Here is a 23,478-nt window from a genome sequence, read left to right as displayed (position 1 = left end):
GGGGCCATCTTAGAAACTAGAATGAGCGCTGAGACATAGCGCTCGAGGAGGTGATGGGACACCTTAGAGGTCAAGTGATAGTGGTGAGAAGGAAGCCATGTTAGTGCCAGTTGTCCAGTTCAGTTCAGTCGCTCAGTCGTGTCTGACTCTTTGCGACCCCATGAATTGCAGCACACCATGTCTCCCTGTCCATCACCAACTTCCGGAGTCTACTCAAACTCATGTCCATCGAATCGGTGATGCCATCCAGCCATCTCATCCTCTGTCGTCCCCTTCCCCTCCTGCCCCTAGTCCCTCCCAGGATCAGAGTCTTTTCCAATGAGTCAACTCTTCGCATGAGGTGGCCAAAGTATTGGAGTTTCAGCTTCAGCATCAGTCCTTCCAGTGACTAGAATGGACTGTTTGGATCTCCTTGCAGTCCAAGGGACTCTCAACAGTCTTCTCCGACACCACAGTTCAAAAGCATCAATTCTTCCGCGCTCAGCTTTCTTCACAGTCCAGTTCTCACATTCATACATGACCACTGGAAAAACCATAGCCTTGACTAGATGGACCTTTGTTGACAAAGTAATGTCTCTGCTTTTCAATATGCTATCTAGGTTGGTCATAACTTTTCTTCCAAGGAGTAAGTGTCTTTTAATTTCATGGCTGCAAGAGAAAGATAATTTAGATTTTTGAGTGGAGGGAAGAGGAAAATTGAAAAAGAGATGAACAGAAGAGGTCATCTCCTCCCACCCCCCAGTTCCCCCCAAAACAAACCACTAAGGACAGGAATCTAGTTTTTGTTTAGCATGACTTGTAGGTAGAGTTTCAAAGTTCAAAAGTCGATAATGGCTTATCGGAGAATCTTCGGTAGGATGTATGCCCTAGTCATCTCCCCTAAAGGAGATTTTTGAGGAGAGAGCTGGGTGGGGTAGAAAGAGCCTGAAAGTTATAAATTGATAGTAGAAAACGAAACATATATTGTGAGCCTTTGTTCTGGAAACCCTGATACCAAGAAGAAAAAAAAAAGTGTAATTGGTGGTTCTTGAGTTCAAATTGCTAGGAAAACAGGCCCCAGAGTGGATGAAAGAAAAAATGGCAGTACAACAGATCCTAAGAAAGTGGTCGAGAATGTAAATTCTTTAGAGGAAAGACACTGGGGCCCAAAGTGACCCGGGGAGAACTTTGTTTGAGAAAAAGGACTTGTGGCATTTGTAGACAAAAAAGGGAAGGAATTGATACTACAGGTAGATCTAGTAATATTTTTTTTAAAGCAAGAAGTAAAAGGCGTGATACGACACATTTTTGTATTGTTCAGAGGAGGAGGCAGAGTGGATGGTCAGTTTGGGTGTTGAAATATTGGGGGTTTTAGACCATTTCAGTGGTTTATGTGGTCTAAACGTTATTTAGGAGAACTTATTCTAACAGCACGAACTAACTGTGGCTTTAGCGAAAAGGGTCATGGGACGTTTTTACATGAATAATATGTAACCATTATCGGATTTTTATTTTTGGCCATGCTGCTTGTTTTGCGGTATCTTAGTTCCCTGACAGGGCTAGGTCCTGTGCCCCATGCATTTGAAGTTGGAAGTCTTAACCACTGGACCTCCAGGGAATTCCTTTTTTTTTTTTTTTTAATTTTTAAAATTATCATTCCTTGAGCTGAAGAGAGTATGCTTCACAGCCTTTAGTTCATTTTAAGACCCTAAAAATAAAAGTATTGGTGGAACCAGGGCCCAAGACTTCTTAATTGTGTCTGCAGTTCAGAACCACTTGAGGAGATTTAAAACATATCATGTCACGTCCCCTTCCCAGGCCAATTAATCAGAAAGGGTTAGTTTTAAAAGCTACCCAGATGATTCTAATGTGCAGTCAGGATTGAGAACCACTGAGGTAGGCACTGTTTTGAATTTACAAAAGCTATTCTTTCACCTGGGTGGCCTGGATGATTTCTGTGAAGGAGGGGGCAAGCTGTTAAAGTGCTTCTTGAAAGATGATTGCTGAGAATGAAAGCTTCATTACAAGTTCAGCACAAACAATTTTAGAAAAGCTGTTGTTTTGCAAATCAGTTTCAGATTGTTAGGTATATCTTAAATAATCTACAAAATCCTAAACCTCTGGATTTACCAAATCATTCATGCAGAATTAGCAGGGCCGGTGTGATTTAAAGTGAAATGTGACTTTTCAGGGTTTAAACTTCAGTAATCTGGTGAAATTGTTGACCCTGTTACTGTGACCCATCTGTTCTTTTCATTAAGATACCTGCAGGTTGAAATTTCTGGAGAAGGAGGAGCTAAGAGCTTGAGAGGACGAGGAGTGGGTACCAAACCAGAATCCTAAGTCAGACTTCATTGCATTCAGTAATACCTTGTCAAAGTGACAGGATCCTCAGCTGATAAAGCTGTTCCATTTAGCACTAGTGAATGAGCCCACCAACTTTTAAACAAACTAAAGAACCAAACATGTCTTTCAGAGGTGGAGATATTAAAATAAAAATGCACCACGCGTCTTTCTCTTCTTAAATGCTTTTTTTCCATTTCTTTCCAACCCAGAAAGTTCCTGCTTTATCTGAGATCCCTGCTGAGTTTTCTTTCAGACTGATTTTCCAGCCAGGTTGAATATATTTGAAAAGGAAGAAAAAAAAAGAGAGCAAGCCCAAGGCATTTACACAGGGTCATTCTGAGGGCTAGCTGGGATTAATACCCTAAACTGAATCTGAGCCATGCTGGTTCTATCTCTGAATATGCTTGCATTTAACCCTAAATTATAAATTACATTTTTAGAGTTATTAGTTAAAGACTCTGAACTAATGAGTAGACAGATCTGTATGCCAATGATTGAAAAAAAAAACAACTTTGTTCGAAGATGAGTTTTTCTCAGCTTTTAGGATTGGAGTCTCAGTTATTCCTTCAGATTCTTTAGAGATTGTCAGTGTTTCATAAAGCCTGATAAAACTTAAACTTTTGCCCATCAGAAAGCTAAAACATTAAAATTTCTTTGTTTTGGGCTTAGATTTTATCCACTAAGTCCTATTTCTCTCATCTAATAATGATTTCTGATTGGTTGTAAAGTATATAACTTATAATAGGAAAATTATTGAAGAAGTGCAGTTGTAAAATATTTTGAAAAGATCTCTGGGGGAACATAATAGATGTTATTATTAGTGAGGGTAGATTTTGGGAAGTATTGCTGTTGAGAGTGAAAAGTTGGGACTGGTTATAATTTTTCAGGCAAAGTAACAGGGCGAGGTGTTCTCACTAGGGAACCATTGAAAATATATTTATGTTTAAAAAAGTCATTAATGAGAGTTTGCAAAGAATAGCTAACACCCCTCTCTGCAAATACAGGATGATACAGGATAAATGAAAAACCAGTCATGACTTTTTTTTTGTCTTTAAATTCATTCTGTGTCCTAATGCATAAATATTATATAATTGTGTAATCTGCATTGCTGTAATAGTTGCTGAGTAGTCTGTTTTCTGAACCTGGAATGTTAGGTCCATGAGTCAAGGCAAATTGGAAGTGGTCAAACAGGAGATGGCAAGAGTGACATTCTAGGAATCAGCGAACTAAAATGGACTGGAATGGGTGAATTTAACTCAGATGATCATTATATCTACTACTGCAGGCAGGAATGCCTTAGAAGAAATGGAGTAGCCGTCATGGTCAACAAAAGAGTCCGAAATGCCGTATTTGGATGCAATCTCAAAAACGACAGAATGATCTCTGTTCATTTCCAAGGCAAACCATTCAATATCACAGTAATCCAAGTCTATGCCCCAACCAGTAATGCTGAAGAAGCTGAAGATGAACGGTTCTATGAAGACCTACAAGATCTTTTAGAACTAACACCCAAAAAAGATGTCCTTTTCATTATAGGGGACTGGAATGCAAAAGTAGGAAGTCAAGAAACACCTGGAATAACAGACAAATTTGGCCTTGGAATATGGAATGAAGCAGGGCAAAGACTAATAGAGTTTTGCCAAGAAAATGCACTGGTCATAGCAAACACCCTCTTCCAACCACACAAGAGAAGACTCTACACATGGACATCACCAGATGGTCAACACCGAAATCAGATTGATTATATTTTTTGCAGCCAAAGATGGAGAAGCCCTATACAGGCAACAAAAAACAAGACCAGGAGCTGACTGTGGCTCAGATCATGAACTCCTTATTGCCAAATTCAGACTTAAATTGAAGAAAGTAGGGAAAACCACTAGACCATTCAGGTATGACCTTAATCAAATCTCTGATGATTATACAGTGAAAGTGAGAAATAGATTTAAAGGACTAGATCTGATAGAGTGCCTGATGAACTATGTATGGAGGTTCGTGACATTGTACAAGAGATAGGGATCAAGACCATCGCCATGGAAAAGAAATGCAAAAAAGCAAAATGGCTGTCTGAGGTGGCCTTACAAATAGCTGTGAAAAGAAGAGAAGTGAAAAGCAAAGGAGAAAAGGAAAGATATAAGCATCTGAATGCAGAGTTCCAAAGAATAGCAAGAAGAGATAAGAAAGACTTCCTCAGCGATCAATGCAAAGAAATAGAGGAAAAGAACAGAATGGGAAAGACTAGAGATCTCTTCAAGAAAATCAGAGATACCTAGGGAACATTTCATGCAAAGATGGGCTCGATAAAGGACAGAAGTTGTATGGACCTAACAGAAGCAGAAGATATTAAGAAGATGTGGCATGTATACACAGAAGAACTGTACAAAAAAGATCTTCAAGACCAAGATAATCACAATGGTGTGATCACTCACCTAGAGCCAGACATCCTGGAATGTGAAGTCAAATGGGCCTTAGAAAGCATCACTACGAACAAAGCTAGTGGAGGTGATGGAATTACAGTTGAGCTATTTCAAATCCTGGAAGATGATACTGTGAAAGTGCTGCACTCAATATGCCAGCAAGTTTGGAAAACTCAGCAGTGGCCACAGGACTGGAAAAGGTCAGTTTTCATTCCAATCCCAAAGAAAGGCAATGCCAAAGAATGCTCAAACTACTGCATGATTGCACTCATCTCACATGCTAGTAAAATGATACTCAAAATTCTCCAAGCCAGGCTTCAGCAGTACATGAACCGTGAACTTCCAGATGTTCAAGCTGGTTTCAGAAAAGGCAGAGGAACCAGAGATCAAATTGCCAACATCCACTGGATCATGGAAAAAGCAAGAGAGTTCCAGAAAAACATCTATTTCTGCTTTATTGACTATGCCAAAGCCTTTGACTGTGTGGATCACAATAAACTGTGGAAAATTCTGAAAGAGATGGGAATACCAGACCACCTGACCTGCCTCTTGAGAAATCTGTATGCAGGTCAGGAAGCAACAGTTAGAACTGGACATGGAACAACAGACTGGTTCCAAATAGGAAAAGGAGTATATCAAGGCTGTATATTGTCACCCTGCTTATTTAACTTATACGCAGAGTACATCATGAGAAATGCTGGGCTGGAAGAAGCACAAGCTGGAATCAAGATTGCCAGGAGAAATATCAATAACCTCAGATATACAGATGATACCACCCTTATGGCAGAGAGTGAAGAGGAACCAAAAAGCCTCTTGATGAAAGTGAAAGAGGAGAGTGAAAAAGTTGGCTTAAAGCTCAACATTCAGAAAACGAAGATCATGGCATCTGGTCCCATCACTTCGTGAGAAATAGATGGGGAAACAGTGGAAAGAGTGTCAGACTTTATTTTTGGGGGCTCCAAAATCCCTGCAGATGGTGACTGCAGCCATGAAATTAAAAGATGCTTACTCCTTGGAAGGAAAGTTATGACCAACCTAGATAGCATATTGAAAAGCAGAGACATTACTTTGCCAACAAAAGTCCGTCTGGTCAAGGCTATGGTTTTTCCAGTGGTCATGTATGGATGTGAGAGTTGGACTGTGAAGAAGGCTGAGCACTGAAGAATTGATGCTTTTGAACTGTGGTGTTGGAGAAGACTCTTGAGAGTCCCTTGGACTGCAAGGAGATCCAGCCAGTCCATTCTGAAGGAGATCAGCCCTGGGATTTCTTTGGAAGGAATGATGCTAAAGCTGAAACTCCAATACTCTGGACATCTGATGTGAGGAACTGACTTATTGGAAAAGACCCTGATGCTGGGAAAGATTGAAGGCAGGAGTAGAAGGGGATGTCAGAGGATGAGATGGCTGGATGGCATCACCGACTTGCTGGACGTGAGTCTGAGTGAACTCCAGGAGTTGGTGATGGACAGGGAGGCCTGGCGTGCTGCGATTCATGGGGTTGCAAAGAGTTGGACACGACTGAGCGACTGAACTGAACTGAGTCTGTTTTCTGTTTGTTTTATTTTTTCCTTTAACTTCTAAATTATTTCTTTCTCTAGGACTCAGAAACAATGCTTCCCTGATGGTTCAGATGGTAGAGTCTGCCTGCAGTGCAGGAGACCTAGGTTTGATCTCTGGTTCAAGAAGATCCCCTGGAGAAGGAAATGGCAATCCACTCCAGTATCCTTGCCTGGAAATTCCATGGATGGAGGAGCTTGGCAGGGTACAGTCCATGGGGTCTCAAAGAGTGGGACACGACTGAGCAACTTCACTTTTTTCTTTCAGCAACAGTAGCCCGTTATGCCTTTTCTGATGCTGGCATCTGAGATGTAAATTGTAAGTCAAAGTTTGCAAACCATTGTTAGCATTGCTTTTGGCAATGAATTTGTTACTGTGTCTGAATAGGTAGGTAGGAAAATGGAAACCTCTTAAAAGAAAAGATCGTTGAAAAGATGGTAGAATGGCAGAATTATGCTGAAGAAATTTCACCTTCTAAAAATTATGTAAAGGGCTAGTCTTGAGTGGAACAGTTCTATAATGCCAATTCTACTATTCTATTGATGTTATTTTAAGGAATGTCCAATGTTTAAACCTTCATTTTCTTTTTGAAGCCTTCTCCTAACCTCTGCCTGGTATTAAGTGCTAATGTTTTCTTATACCCTCCTTTCCTACCAGCACTTAAGCTGTGTCATACCAGTTGTTCTCAGAGTGTGGCCTCCAGACCAGCATGATTAGTGTCACTTAGGAACTTGAGAAAAACACAAATTCTTGGGCCTTGCTACAGACCTACTTACTGAATCAGAAGCTTAGAAGTGAGATGCCCTACAATCTTTGTTTTAATAAGCCCTCCAAGTGGGAGGTGGGAGGGAGGTTCGAGAGGGAGGGGACATATGTATACTTATGGCTGATTATTATCTATGCATGGCTCCCCATACATCACAGTGGTAAAGAATCCACCTGTTAATGCAGGAGATGGCCTGGGTCAGGAAGATCCCTGAAGAAGGAAATGGCAACTCACTCCAGTATTCTTGCTTGAAAGATTCCATGGACAGAAGAACCTAGCAGGCCCTAGTCCATGGGGTCACAAAGAGTCAAGACTTGGCTGAGCAGCAGCAGCATGGCAGAGCCTAACACAAGGGTAATTGTGAAGCAATTATCCTCCAATTAAAAGTAAATAAATAAAAAGGAAAGCCCTCCAAGTGATTTTGATTTTGAAGACTGAGAACTGTTACCATATATTAACTATAGTTGTCAACCTTGTTCCCTCCTGGCCACTGTAATTCCTAACATAGTGTCCCAGACTTAGTAGATACTTGATTATTTGGCTTGAGAGCACAGGTTTACTTTGTCAGGGCCTGCAGCACCTGACATCATCTATCTGGTAAGAGACTACGTGGGAAGAAGAGACTAAAATGTTTGAGATTTTTTTCTTTTCCTCTTTTATATCACAGCTGCTTGCAAAGTCTGAACAAAAAGGCCCATAAAATATGGGCCAACAAAAGAATAAAGATGTGGAACCAAGGAGATATGTTTCGGTACTTATCTAGGACATGAGTAACGGGCCTTAACAGTTTTTTTCCCCATAGTTCATGCTGTGAATGTAAGCATAGAAACCCTAAAACCAGATTTTAGGGAAGAAACTTTATAGCCAGAAAGTCTTATTGCTGTTACTTAAACATAATTTAAATTGCCTTGATGGGACTTTTCTGTGAAGATGAGTGAACATGATTACCAAGTTTTTTGAAAAGTTGATTTATTCAGTATAAATATTTGGCCCAGAGTATTGAATCTCTTTATTCCACCATGCGTATAAAGTATGGATTCTCCACATTCATCACCTTTGATTTTGTGTGGGCATGCGACTAGTGCATAGTCAGATCATTCCTCTCCTAAAGCATATTATAGCTTAATAGTAATAAACCAGAATAAAAGAAGGTTAAATGGAGATGTAAGCCACCTGTTAGGGGAACTTGAGAGAATAGTTAAGGCTTCGGGGAATCTGGGCAAGCTTTGAGGCAATTATTTTTAAAACTTTGCTTTTTTAAAAAGTATTTTTTCTTAATTTAGTTTGGTTTTTTTGAAGGTTTGACCAAATGTTATGTTAGAAGCCAGACAAGTGATGTATTTATTAACTCATGTTGTGCCTTCTTCCTGGTGGCTCAAACTTCTTAAAGTGAGATTTGAGTAGATCTGGCACCCAAGTTTTGAATGACACAACTGCCTAGTCAGTGATATTTTATCCTTTTAGGCTAGTGCAGTCGACTTGATTTGTCTGCTTGTTATCTCAGGAGAGTTATTGTTCTCTCTTTTAATTTCAAGAGTATACTATTTTGGAGGAAAAATTATGTGGTCCCCCAGTTGAGACCACCTGATGTGAAGAGCCGACTCAGAAAAGACCCTGATGCTGGGAAAGATTGCAGGCAGGAGGAGAAGGGGACGGCAGAGGATGAGATGGGTGGATGGCATCTCTGACTCAATGCACATGAGTTTGAGCAAGCTCCGGGACATGGTGAAGGACAGGGAAGCCTGGCGTGCTGCAGTCCATGGGGTTGCAAAGAGTCGGACATGACTGAGCGACTAAACAACAACAAGCATTTAAGACTGCATGGTCATTTAGGGAAGATTTCATATACCTTGAATATGGTAAAGGAAAACAGTTTTATCTTTCAAGGCCATTTTCCTGGGGGAACAGTCTTTTGTTTTTATATGGTCTGGTGTTAATATACCAAAATATAATTTTAAAAATTCAAAACATGTAAGGTCTTAGTCAAGAGACAAAAGTAAATCTTGTTTATATTGTACAAAGCTCAGAGAGAAAGTCAGTAGCCCCCCCAACCCCTTCACTTTGTACAAAATATACTGGAATGTGCTAAATGCTAAAAGTGTCTACTTGTCCTCCTATTTTAACTGAAGAAAAAAAGAGATCATTTGAAAAAGATCTAAAAAATACTTATGTAGGGATAAGACTCCTAAGGGCATAAAATACTCATTTGACTAAAACTTCTTTTAATTGAAAGTCTAAATTTACCTGAACTAGTCAGTAAACTAGCAAAATCCCAAACTCATTGTTTTAAAAGGATTAGCTGGCTGCAACAAAAATTACATCTTAAGAGGAACTAATTCTGGCCTGTTTTAAATTGGGTGTTGGTTCAGCTTAAGCACCAAGTGAAGGGCTATAAACTGAAGGGCTCCAAAATCACTGTAGATATAGTGACTGCAGCCATGAAATCAGAAGACATTTGCTTCTTGGCAGGAAAGCTGTGGCAAACCTAGACAGTGTCTTGAAAAGCAGAGACATTACTCTGCTGACAAAGGTACGTATGGTCAGGGCTATGGTCTTACTAGCATTCACGTACCTGGACTGTAAAGAAGGTGGAGTGCCGAAGAGTTGATGCCTTCGAACTGTGGTGCTGGAGAAGACTCCTGAGAGTCCTTTGGACAGCAAGGAGATTAAACTAGTCAATCTTAAGGGAAATCAACCTTTCATACTTGTTGGAAGGACTGATGCTGAAACTGAAACTCCAGTATTTTCGTCATCCAGTGAGAACAGCTGACTCATTGGAAAAGTCCCTGATGCTGAGAAAGATTGAGGGCAGAAGAAGAGGGTGTCAGAGGATGAGATGGCTGGATGGCATCACCAAAGCAATGGACATAAACTTGGGCAAACTTTGGGAGATGGTGAGGGATAAGCAAGGGAGGCCTGGTGTCCTGCAGTCCATGGAATCATGGAGTGTCAGACACAACTGGGCAACTGAACAACAGCAAAGCACCAAGTATTTGAGTATCTCCTAAATACAACAGCGCTAGACTAGTGGTATAGCCAGTATGTGATTCTGCCTTCCTTCATGAAGGTGTGGTTTGGTTGAGGTAGGAGACAGGGAAAGTTTAAATGAGATGAGGATTAAGAATTGGACTTTAAAAAAGCTAGAACAGGGATTTGAATGGTGGAAGGGCAAGGGGTGACATTTTAATTTATTGATTTTATTACTTTCTGGCTGTGCTGGGTCTTCATTGCTGCGCGTGGGCTTTCTCTAGTTGTGCTGAGTAGGGGCTGTTCTTCATTGTGGTGCATGGGCTTCTCATTGCGATGCCTTCTCTTATTGTGGAGCATAGGCCCCAGGGTGTGCAGGCTCAGTAGTTGTGGCACATGCGCTTAGTTGCCCCGAGACATGTGGGATCTTCCCAGATGGGGGGATTGAACCTGCATGCCCTGCATTGACAGGTAAATTCTTAATCACTGGGCCACCAGGGAGGTCCAGGGAGTTACAGTTTGAATTTAACAGAGTGCTGCTGCTGCTGTTAAGTCGCTTCAGTCGTGTTGGACTCTGTGCGACCCCATAGATGGCAGCCCACCAGGCTCCCCCATCCCTGGGATTCTCCAGGCAAGAACACTGGAGTGGGTTGCCATTTCCTTCTCCAATGCATGAAAGTGAAAAGTGAAAGTGAAGTTGCTCAGTAGTGTTCCACTCTTAGCAACCCCATGGACTGCAGCCTACCAGGCTCCTCCGTCCAGGGATTTTCCAGGCAAGAGTACTGGAGTGGGGTGCCATTGCCTTCTCCAATAACAGAATAAGAAAGAATAAAGCGGATTTAACACGGGAGTAAACTGACTTCTTCAGAGTTAGAAAGGTAGCTTTGGAGGCAAGTTCCAAACTCAGCTTGTCATGAAAACTATCCTTTAAGTATGGAAGATTTATATGGAGAAGTGATTGAAGAGAGTTGCTATGATGGTCATATAGTTAATGATTTGGAGTTCGGAGAAAAAGGTGGGGATAAAGAATCTAACTATGTAATAGCATTATGGACCACATGGTGACTGTAGTTCCCCTACAAAGAGAAGTAGGCAAATCAGCCGTCCAGCCCTTTGGTTGAAAAATGAGGATATAAAAACAAGGAAGAATAAAAAACCAAATGAAGCTTGTCATAGGAAAAATACTGTTTATTTAAATAAACAAATACATGTTAGTTCAGTTCAGTTGCTCAGTCATGGCATCTTAAAATCATATTAAGATGCCAGCAATGCCAGCAAGAGTTGTTACCTAAAACTTGACTGTTAAGATTTCTCCAAAGTTTAAACAAAAAACAATAAATCTTCCATCTGCTGTCTCTTTTAATCTATAACTTCTCCATCGGTTTTTCTGACCTAAGGGTAGAAGGAAAGCACTGAGATAGTGTCAGTTTGGTAACAAGTGTTTTTATGGAAGATCTAAGCTTGATGTGTGTTAATAGCATTTCAAATAGAGTTCTAGACAGCTCTTTCAACAAAGTCTGATTTAAAGCCATTAGGACTTTTGCCAGGGGAGGAGGATTTTGAAGAGAAAACACTTTTTTTTCTTTTTTTATGGCTGTGCTGTGAGGCATGTGGGCATCCTAGTTCCTGACCAGGGATCAAACCCATGCTCACTGCAGTGGAAGCTCAGAGTCTTAACCACGAAACTTCCTGGGAAGTCCCTGGTTTGTTTATTCTTAAAGAAGAAAAGCTTGTCTAAGAATCTTTGAAGATTTAGAATATAATGTTAGTAATATTAATTAAAAATTTTATTGTTGTTGTTTAGTTGATCAGTCATGTCTGACTCTTTTGAGATCACATGGGCTGTAGCCCACCAGACTCCCCTGTCCATGGGATTTCCCTGGCAAGAATACTGGAGTGAGTTGCCATTTCCTCCTTCGGGGGATTTTCCTGACCTAGGGGGTGAACCCCCGTCTCCTTGTTTCTCCGTTGCAGGCAGATTCTTTGCCGCTGAGCCACCAGGGAAGCCCACTAGTTAAAACTGTGTTAATGTATGTTAAAACTATGATGTTAAAAAAGTAACTCTATGTTTTCTCCAAGACTTATGGTTGTTAGGATGTTTATCATCCAGTCTCCTTTTTTATGTTTCTTGAGTCATTGTAGAATATGACCAAAAGAGGAAAGTTAGCTGGAAATTAGAACTAGAGAATTAGTCTAAATAACCAGTTCTAGGAGATTAAAGTTACTTTAACATAAATAGTTGACACTACTATCCATGGGGGTAGGAGTTACTGGTTTTGTGTTAGTTTCTGTTTTACATGACTCCTTTCCACCTTCCCTTCCCCACGTGTGTCTAGTGAGTAACTCCATTGATAGCTCCTCTAACTCTGGGCTGTGCCCTTTGAGTTTGTGTGGCTGGGGATCCTTCTCTGGTTCATGTATAGTATGCTAGTTCCTTCCCCTTCATAGCTTTAGGAATTGATTTTTCATACCTCGAAAATCTTACACAGAATTGAGAACCTTGTGTAATCAAGTCCTTGATGTGTTAAAGTCCTAAGTGGAGCTTTAGGAAAGTAACGTTCAAAATTCTCCAAGTCAGGCTTCAACAGTACGTGAACTGTGATCTTCCAGATGTTCAAGCTGGATTTAGAAAAGGCAGAGGAACCAGAGATCACATTCCCAACATCCGCTGGAAGCAGGAGAGTTACAGAAAAACATCTACTTCTGCTATATTGACTACCCCAAAGCCTTTGACTATGTGGATCACAACAAACTGTGGAAAATTCCTAAAGAGATGGGGATACCAGACCACCTGACCTGCCTCTTGAGAAACCTATATGCAGGTCAGGAAGCAACAGTTAGAACTGGACATGGAACAACAGACTGGTTCCAAATCGGGAAAGGAGTACGTCAAGGCTGTATATTGTCACCCTGCTTATTTAACTTCTATGCAGAGAACATCATGCACAATGCTGGGTTGGATGAAGCACAAGCTGGAATCAAGATTGCTGGGAGAACTATCGATAACCTCAGATATGCAGATGACACCACCCTTATGGCAGAAAATGAAGAACTAAAGAACCTCTTAAAAAGTGAAAGAAGAGAGTGAAAAAGTTGGCTTCAAACTTAACATTCAGAAAACTAAGATCATGGCATCTGGTCCCATCATTTCATGGCAAATAGATGGAGAAACAGTGGAAACAGTGACAGACTTTATTTTTTGGGCTCCAAAATCACTGCAGATGGTGACTGTAGCCATGAAATTAAAAGACGCTTGCTCCTTGGAAGAAAAGCTATGACCAACCTAGACAGCATATTGAAAAGCAGAGACATTACTTTGCCAAAAAAGGTCCGTCTTAGTCAAAGCTAAGTTTTTCCAATAGTCATGTATGGATGTGAGAGTTGGATTATAAAGAAAGCTGAGCGTCAAAGAATTGATGCTTTTGAACTGTGGTGTTGGTGAAGACTCTTGAGAGTCCCTTGGACTGCAAGGAGATCCAAGCAGTCCATCCGAAAGGAAATCAGTCCTGAATATTCATTGGAAGGACTGATGCTGAAGCTGAAACTCTAATACTCTGGCCACCTGATGTGAAGAACTGACTTATTGGAAAAGCCCCTGATGCTGGGAAAGATTGAAGGTGGGAGTAGAAAGGGATGTCAGAGGATGAGATGGTTGGATGGCAATACCAACTCAATGGACATGAGTTTGAGTAGGCTCCAGGAGTTGGTGATGGGCAGGGAAGCCTGGTATGCTGCAGTCCATGGGGTTGCAAAGAGTTGGACACAACTGAGCAACTGAACTGAACTGGAGCCTTAGGAAAGGAATAGAAGTACTCAGAGCCCATGACTACAGCTCTTTGAAGCTTAGGCATCTGCTATGATCTAGTGGCCATCTCACTCAAAGATATTCTATTAGAATAGAGATATTCTATTCTTTATTTCAATAGCTTCTATAAGATGATTTATCTTACCTTTCACAAACCAGCATTTTTGGAGTAAATGTCTTAAGGACAAATGAAGAAGAATGATGTGCGTTATCTAGAAAGAAGGAAAGCAGGAAGAAGTAACACAAGTAAGCACCAAGCATTTTTATGTTATTGCAGAGAAGGCTAACTGGCAGGAGATTTGAGTCTCCCTTCCATAGTTGTTGCTGGAAGACTAGAGACTACATTGCTACCTCCCTGACATAGATCTGGTCATGTGACTTGTTTTTGCCAATGGGATGTGAATAGAAATAGTCTCTTCTGGGCTGAGGTGGTTAAGAGGCAGCTGTACTTCTCTGTTCTCTTTTTGTGGCAGCTTGGGAAGCCAGGTGTGAAAGGTGACAGTTAAAAGATGAAGAGCCTGTGTTCTTGAATCACCGCTCCTACTGAATACTTGCACTTGATTGTACATAAGGAAATTTCTGTTGTGTTAAATCATGACATTAACACTGTTTGGACTTTCTTTTAAAAAGGTTTGCATTGCTCTAACACACATCTTAATTTAACTTATTTAATAACACATCTTTATTTAATATTAGTCTATTGTACCTTATGGGGGCTTCCCAGGTGGCGCTAGTGGTAAAGACTTCACCTTCAATGCAGAAGACGCAGGAGATGTGGGTTTGATCCCTGGGTCAGGAAGATCCCTAGGAGGAGAGCATAGCAGCCCACTCCAGTATTCTTGCCTGGAGAATTCCATGGATAGAGGAGCTTGGTGGGCTGCAGTCCAAGAATCGGACACGACTGAAGCGACTGAGCAAGCACACATTGTACCTTATGAGGTAGATATCCCTTTTATAGATGAGGAAGATGTTTTTGAGCAGCAACTTCCCTTAAGGCCAGAGCAGATAGTTGAACCTAGGTCTGACTTGAAAACCTAGTGAGTTCTCCAATATAACATGCTGCATCTTAGAGAAAAGATATCCTTTAAGATAGGATAAATCCTAATCTTTTAGATTACAAGTTTCAGTTTTTGCCAGTAATTTTTTTTCTATGGAAAGTGACTTGGTATTGGTAAGATAAGAATCTGTTAATTCCTGTATGTGAATCTAATTATTAGATTTAATTAGACTCCTTTTTATTGGGTTGCCTCTCTAGAGACAGATGAAATTCTCAAATGTACTCTTTTGATTGCTTTGGTGAAGGATTTTGTGGGAGGAGTAATAAGACTTAATTACTGCAAGGCTGCAGTACTTATTGGCTACAGAGGACTTAGAGTCCAAGCCGTCAGTTTGTGCTCACTGTCTCACTTTGCTTACCTGTTTTCCAGACATCAGGGTCAGGAATCTGATTGGCAACTTTAGAAATTTTTCATTTGGTTCCAAACTTGGAGAAATAATAACCTTTGAAAGTTTAAAAGGCTGTCTGAAATATAGCAAACAGAAGTTACAGAAGGAGAGTGGAAACTTTTGTTTTTCATTGTTCATTTGGCTGAGGTTTCCATAGCTATGAAATATGGAGGGTTGGGGGGAGGATAATAGAACTCAACTCCACCTCCACTTAGAAAATAGAAAACTCCACTCCAAATAGAAAACTTAACATCATCTGTAGCAGTCCTATTGACACAGTTAGCTTCATGTTCTTTGAGCCTTTTGGTTGGAACCACATGACAAGCATTATATTTTCAGTTAGCCATCTTTTTAGCTATCTTTGGATTTTTCTAAAAGGAAGAAGTTCTTATTAAATGGCATTAAGGTTTTGCCTGAATTCCACCCTCCATTCCTTTCTGGAAATGCTGAAGATGTATCATGTTCCAACATTAAGAACTTTCAGGTAAGTTTGTTCTTTAAAAAAAAAAGTCTTTAATCTTTTATATTCTGAGTTTATTTTTCTCCCTGCATTGACTTAACAGTTATCAGGGAAACTTACCTTTCTGCATGATGCAAGGTGGCACTGTAACCTGCTGGCTGACATCCTGTGGTTTGGGTCATAAGGACATACTTTCAAGGCTTCTGACTCCATGAGGCCTAAATAGCAGGAAGCATGGGTTGGTAAAGAAAATATTGACATTTAAGACCAGGTAATCTTGACATAAGTCTATTTTCTGTTCTCAGAAAAAGAGTGGTGTAAAAGATATGAGTGTAAGAGAGCTGGTGTAAAAGAGCTGATTTGGCAACTGGATGGAGAAGGCAATGGCAACCCACTCCAGTACTCTTGCCAGGAAGGTCCCGTGGATGGAGGAGCCTGGTAGGCTGCAGTCCACGGGATTGCTAGGAGTTGGACACGACTTCACTTTCACTTTCATGCATTGGAGAAGGAAATGGCAACCCACTCCAGTATTCTTGCCTGGAGAATCCCAGGGACAGGGGAGCCTGGTGGGCTGCCGTCTATGGGGTCGCAGAGTCGGACACGACTGAAGCGACTTAGCAGCAGCAAAAGATATGAGTATCTCAAGTCTTACCTATGACAGTTTTGGATAACATTAGCCATAGCCTAGCTAGTTAGATAACAGGATTACAGGACAAATTCACTTCTTATATGCCTTGAAAGGCCAAAAATTAATATTTGTATATATATTATATAACTTGTATATATATTATATAACTTGTTTTAAATAGTTTTTCTTTTTACCTTTTAATAGAGTATTAAATAAACTGGCAGGATTCTTAGAAAACTCACAGTATTGGATAAAATGAAGTTTAACACTGTGAGCTAGAAAGTCCTGGAGAAAGCACGGCTGGGGCAGCTGATTCCTTTACTGTTCAGCACTGCTCTTTTCCGTCTCTCCACCAAATCTGTCTGAATGAAGCTCTTTTCCAGACATAGATACTACTTGTCAGATAGGCCAGCCTAACCACTTTTGGGGAGCAGGATTTGGAAGAAAGAACATTACTATGTTTAGGTTCAGGCTACTTTATATGAGAACACCAGTCTGAAATCTCTAAAGTCGTAGGTATTAACACATGAAGACTCCTAGAAGCGAACTAAGAATACACTGTCTCAAATCTGGTGCATTTTACTGCCAATAGGAGGCCTGCTTTCCCTTATGGCTAGCTGCCTTTAGCAACTCAGACATGCACTTCAAGGACTCCCAAGTTTCCAGGCAACAGCTACAGCTGAGATTTCTGCAAAGCAGAAACAGCATAGTCTGATTGGGGGGGCTGGTGCGGAGAAAGATCAAGGCAGACTGGTATAAGCAGTAGGGATAGAAAAGTGCCTAGAATAGCCCATTTCATTTCTACTTTGCATCATGCCTAGGGCATAGACAAAGAGCACAGAGCTAGACTGTTAAATGTCAGATTTTCCTGAGGGCATTTAGGTGATTAAGTCTAGGGATTTAAATTCAGGTACCTTTTAGGAACCCAAGGCAAGTTTTTTTTTTTTTTTTTTAAGCTTACAATGCATATTAATGATTATATTAGAGCCATGAAAACTAATTGTGAGGTGAATTGGCTCCCTGAGTGTAAAGGCTGCAGTATATATAGTCCAATACTATATAGCTGTCCTTAGATTCTTAAAGAATATGGAAAAGGAGCTTTAATACTTAAATGTAGTTGTCAGATAACCCCAAACCCTTATGTTTTAAATTAATTTACTTTTAATAGAAGGATAACTTCTTTACAGAATTTTGTTGTTTTCTGTCAAACCTCAACATGACTTAACCATAGGTATATATATATCCCCTCCCTTTTGAACCTCCCTCCATCTCCCTCCCCATCCCACCCCTCTAGGTTGATACAGAGGCCCTGTCAAACCTTTATTTTTAGCAGCCTAGAAAAGTTTGAAGTTTGGCTGGATTGATAAGACTGGTCTTAATAAACAAAGAGTACTTCAGAATGGGCCTGGAGAATTGGTGACCTGGGAAAGGAAAGGAAAGTGAAGTTGCTCAGTCGTGTCCAACTCTTTGCAACCCCATGGACTGGAGCCTACCAGTCTGTCCATGAATCCCTCTGTCCATGGGATTCTCCAGGCAAGAATACTGGAGTGGGGTGCCATTTATCGCTCACCTAATTATTGATAGCTGAATATCCCACAGAGAGAGACCAACACTATAATGGAGGCCATTTGATTTAATACACGTCAGACTCAGCAAACATATTCCAATCTTGATGCTAGCTTGCACTTAAACGTAGTCTAAAGGCTCTTTAGACCTACCTTATTCTTGAAACAGTGTCTCTCAAAAATTCAAAGGACAGCGTGACTTGAAGAGGAAAATCCTTCTGTAAGGCAAAACAAGGCAAATAGCTGAAGTCTGACAAGAGGGAAAGCACAGTACCCTTAAGTCAGGTGATGTGAAGCAACTTTCTGTTCAAGCTACCCAATTCCTCTTCTCCCACTGCATGTTCTGTGGTTTCTTAGAGGTTTCAAAGTTTTTGATGTCGTAGTTAAATCTTGAGAAGTGATTCTCCATCCCAGTCGTGTGTGCATGAGAATCACTGAGTGGTTTTAAAGTGACAGAGCTTTTGACCCCACCCCAGAACTATTGGATTGGAATCTTCATGGATGGGATCTGGCTAACTGGCTTTAAAAGAGTTCCATGGGGGATTCTGATTTGTAGCCAGGGTTACTAGGCTCTGCTCTGGGGTAATTAAACAACCCTTCAAAGTCTGCCACCAGTTTCCAGCAGAAACTGCCACATAGTGCTTCCAGTGAGTTGCAGTAAAGATGACCTGTTGGCACGATTAGTCTCACATTTAAACCTGGCCTTTTTCTTTATGGGGTGCAAAATAGAATTCTGCAGACAGCAACATAAGCTCACTACATGTTAAAAAAATAAAAAAAAATTATATTTGGTCTTTCTAATCCAGGTTTTGAGCCAAATATGTACGTATGCCATGTCGTACAGTTACCTGTGTATGAGGGGCTGTTGCCATTGTACAGATTAGGAAACCAACTCAGTGATGACGGATAGCCTAAAATTACAAAACCAGTGTTTGAGTATCATTATTAATATTATTTGATGTAATACTTGAGCACTTGAAGGACCTGATATGTAGTAAATATGTAGTAAATAACCAAGTCATCACTTTACATGCAGTAACTTATTTAATACACACAATACACCCAAGAAGTAGGAACTATTATCAATAGCATCTCCATTTTGCACTCAGAGAACCTGGATCAGAGCTGTTAAGCGATAGAGTTGGGATGTGAACTCAAATTACCTGGCTCCAGAACCTGGGATCCACTGTACTCAGTTACTTCGAGCTCAAATTTCTGTCTGATGCCACAATGTAGACTTTTCCCATATGTCAAGTACAGGCAAGTAAGTGTTTCCAGGCTCTAGCCGAGGTGGCAGCATAATATGAAATAGGCAATTAAAAGGTGAAAACTAATTTAGGTGTAAAATATGTGATATAGACCAAGTGCTGTAAGAGTTCAACAAGGGCTGGACTTCGGATTGTTCGTGTTAGCTCCAGAAGACTGACTAGGAATTCAGTTTAGCAAGAGGGGAAAGCATAGATAAATGGGAAAGGCAGAAATGAAAAATGGACATAGGACACTGACAATGCACTGAGAACTTGGTCTCCATTAATTTAGGACGTACTAGGGGACAGCAGAGTACAAGATTGGCTTGGCATGGAGTGTCTTCAGTAACATTTTTAGGATGAGGACAAGAAATGCAAGTGAGAGGACTTCCCTGGTGGTACAATGGACAAGAATCTGCCTCCCAATACAGGGGACACCCATTGGATCCCTGGTCTGGGAAGATCCCATCTGCCACAGAACAGCTAAGCCCAAGTCACAACTACTGAGGCCCACACACCTAAAGCCTGTATTTGACAACCAGAGAGGACACTGCAATGGGAAGTCTGTGCACTGCAATGAAGAGTAGCCTCCTCTCGCTGCAACTAGGGAAAGCCTGCGCACAGCAGTGAAGACCCAGTGCAGCCAAAATAAATATATAAAAAAAGAGAAAGAAATGCAAGTGAGAAAGATCCAATAGGGACTATATTAACCTATAGGGAGGCTGCTGCTGTTATATTGCTGTTCAGCTCCCTAGGTATTGGTGTCTTTCTGCCTGCCCTTTATTCTCCTCCATCAAGGTGAAAGACCAATAGAAACCTCATGGATCTCTTTAGAGAAATTGAGTTTCTTTGGTAACAGCAAGTGATTCAGATATCTGGGGCCGCTATCACCTTCCACTAGGCCCATAGCCTTCTAGGGACTCAATTGCAGTAAATAAACTGGAAGGCAGATTCTATATTCTGAAAATGCAAAGCCTACCTTAGAAATATTTGAAATTTTATTCCATCTTCTTGTTTCTTTGAAAAGGTTTTGGGAAGGAGGTAGATATGAAGACAATTCTGTTTGATTTAGAATTTTCTGAGGACGTTCTGCTTTTTGCCTTGAAAGAAACTTGAAAGGGAGCTGATTTTCTTGATAAGGCCTAACTTGGAATGGCAAGAATATTTTAGTGCTAAAATTTATCTAGTCTTCTAAGATTTAAAGTCTGTCATTAATTTTCCCTCATCTCAGTTAACTTCGTTCTTCTTCATGGGACCTGTTTCCCAGTTTAGTCTTTTTTCATGACATTTGTTGTATTATTTTTTTTAAATAAAATAGATTTTGCTTTTTGGCAGCACTAGTTCTTTGCTGCTGCGTGTGGGCTTTTCGAGCTGTGGCAAGTGGGGGCTACTACTTGCTCTAGTTGTGGTGCTCAGGCTCTGCGTCTCAGGGACTTCTCTTGCTGTGGAGCACTGGTTCTGGGCTCCTGGGCTCAGGAGTTGTGGTGCATGGGCTTAGTCGCCTTGCATCACATGGAACCTGGATCAGGGATCGAACCGGTGTCCCGTGCACCGCAAAGTGGATTCTCAACCATAGGACTCCCAGGGAAGCCCCTAATTTAGTCTTAATAATTCAGCAAATAAGTCAGCATATTTATTGAATGGCTACTGTGTCCAAGAGGTGGTCTAGATCGGTGTTTCTTAACACGTGTCCAATGGACCATTTGCACCAAAACCTCCTAGGGTACTTGTCAACTCAGACTTCTAGACCCCACTGTAGACCTACCAATCCTGAATCTCAGGAGACAGGGATTGATCTTTCTTAAGTACCCTTAAGAATCATTGTACGTAAGTGGTGATTCTCAAACCTGAGAGAGCATTGACGTTAACCTGAAGGGCTTGTTAAAACAGAGTGCTGGACCCTACCCCTGCTTTAGATTTAGTAGGTCTGGGGTGTGTGTGTTAGTCGCTCAGTCGTGTCCGACTCTCTGTGACCCCCATAGCTGTAGTCTGCCAGGTTCCCCTTTCCATGGAATTCTCCAGGCAAGAATACTGGAGTGGGTTGCCATTTTCTTCTCCAAGGTCTGGGTTAGGACCTGAGAATTTGTATGTCTGGTAAGTTTTTAGGTGATGCTAATGTGACCACCCTTTGAGAATCACTATACTAGAGCATTGTGAGGGATGTGAAGAAGTATCAGATGCAATTCCTGTCATTAAGGAACTTATGACGTAGTTGGGGAGATAAGACATACACTTAACAGTGAAACAAGGAATACATGTTATATATAATGTTTGATATTGAATAGGGTAGTTTGGAGGAGTTGGGATTTAGTCTGGGCCCTGACAGGTGGATAGTCCTAAGGTTCCGGAGAGAATAACCGGCATTCTTGCATGTGTGTATGTGTGCCAAGTCGCTCCAGTGGTGTCTGACTCTTTGCGACCCTATAGACTCTAGCCCACCAGGCTCCTCTGTCCACGGGATTTCCCTGGCAAGAATACTGGAGTGGGTTGCCATTTCCTTCTCTGAGGGATCTTTCCAACCCAGGAATCGAAACTGCATTTCTTGTGTCTCTTGCATTGGGATGCTGGTTCTCTACCACTAGTGCTGCTTGGGAAGCCCAGGCATTCTTGATGGGGATATGGAAGAGGGAAAGTATAAAGGTGGATGGGACTCGGGTAGTTGGTACTTGTTTGTCTGCTGTGGAGCTTTATATAGGACATTGCTGTTGTCTACTTGCTAAGTGATATCCGACTCTTTTTCGACCCTGTGGACTATAGCTCACTGGGCTCCTCTGTCTGTGGGATGTCCCAGGCAAGAGTACTAGAGTGAGTTGCCATTTCTTTCTCTAGGGGATCTTCCCAACCCAGGAATTGAATCTGTATCTCCTGCATTGGCAGGCAGATTCTTTGCCATTGAGCCACCTGGGAAGCCCCTTATAGGACACTGCTGCTGCTGCTAAGTTTCTTCAGTCATGTCTGACTCTGTGCGACCCCATAGACGGCAGCCCACCAGGCTCCCCCGTCCCTGGGATTCTCCAGGCAAGAGCACTGGAGTGGGTTGCCATTTCCTTCTCCAATGCAAGAAAGTGAAAAGTGAAAGTGAAGTTGCTCAGTCATGTCCTACTCTGGAAGGCTAAGGCCAAGAAGGTTGGTGCCAGACTATGAAGAGCCTTGAAATCCTGCCCCTCTCCCCTACTCCACTCATTTCACAGTCTTACCAAAAATACTGAAGAGCTAGAAAGAGGAAGTCTCCCCTGCTGAGTGTGCAAGAGGAAGTACAGAAGATTTCTGAGGGCCTATGAGGCATAATGACTACTTTCAGCCACGAGCCAATTGTAGAGGTAACAGGAAGACCAGCGCACCAACCAGGCTGGGTGCCTCCGCCCAGAAGGTGTCACCACCCTAGCTGAAAGTGTTTGGGGAGGTCAGACATTGCTGTCTGGATGCTCCTCTCTCTCAGTGGCCATCATGTCTTTGACCTCTGCATACCAGCATAAATTAGCAGAGAAGCTCACTATCCTGAATGACCGCGGTCAGGGGGTCCTCATCCGGATGTATAACATCAAGAAGGTAAGTGTGGGCAGCTGGTCTAGCACTAACTATTCCAGCAGCAGGCGGGTGGTGACCCCTGAGACTGGCAGGTCCAGCTCTTAGACTCCCTTGTCTTTCCCACTGGTTTAACTGGCCTTCAGTCCCTCAGATTATATAGGACAGCTGGTGCTGGGAGGCAGAAGGGGAGGCTTGTTTTCAGGGCTTCCGCCTTTTTGAGTACGATTCTCACCCCAAAGAGAACGTCTGCTTTCTGCTGGGGGTAATGGTGGGATGAGAAATAATTATGTTCCGAGTCGCCTGGATAAAAGTCTGGGTCTAGAATCCGTTTAGTGCTGGCCCCCACACTCTGAAGAAATTGAGCTGGGTGTCTGGCAAAAGTTTTTAAATGGAAGTACTTTCCCTGAAAGGAGATAAATAGATAAGACATTTGGGTTAAAAAAAAAAGAGTAATTACCTTTGAGTTATTCAGAGCCTGAGACAGGTCTCACTGTGGTCTTATATGTGTGTGCTTAGATAGGAACTGTGGAATTGGGAGAGCTGGTGACAAAAGGTGGGCTAGTGCTGGGCCTAGTGAAGTTAAGAAATAAAGATGGGTGGGAGTGGGGTTTCTGGGACAGAAAATGGGGGATTTAGGGGAGGGGACCTCGGTGCATTTCATAATAAAACAAATCACTGAGATACAGTTTCATCTTCATGCCTCCTATAAATGCCCTTGGGATGAGATGCTTATATAATGGACATAATTAGGACACTAATTCTCCCACGAA

At 41.6% G+C, this 23,478-nt stretch overlaps 1 protein-coding gene across 1 annotated transcript in view; it reads left to right on the top strand.

Annotated features, from left to right (window-relative positions):
* The first annotated feature begins 22,544 nt into the window (after positions 1-22,544).
* NCKAP1L (NCK associated protein 1 like) overlaps positions 22,545-23,478 on the top strand; it is a 43,983-nt gene continuing 43,049 nt past the window's right edge. The window contains exon 1 of the mRNA XM_069580688.1: positions 22,545-22,729. Coding sequence (XP_069436789.1) covers positions 22,628-22,729 — 102 coding nt within the window. The 5' untranslated portion in view covers positions 22,545-22,627. The remainder of the gene's footprint in view (positions 22,730-23,478) is intronic.

Source organism: Ovis canadensis, chromosome 3 (genome assembly GCF_042477335.2).
Source record: "Ovis canadensis isolate MfBH-ARS-UI-01 breed Bighorn chromosome 3, ARS-UI_OviCan_v2, whole genome shotgun sequence".
Lineage (NCBI taxonomy): Eukaryota > Metazoa > Chordata > Mammalia > Artiodactyla > Bovidae > Ovis > Ovis canadensis.
This window is presented reverse-complemented; position numbering and strand designations above follow the sequence as displayed.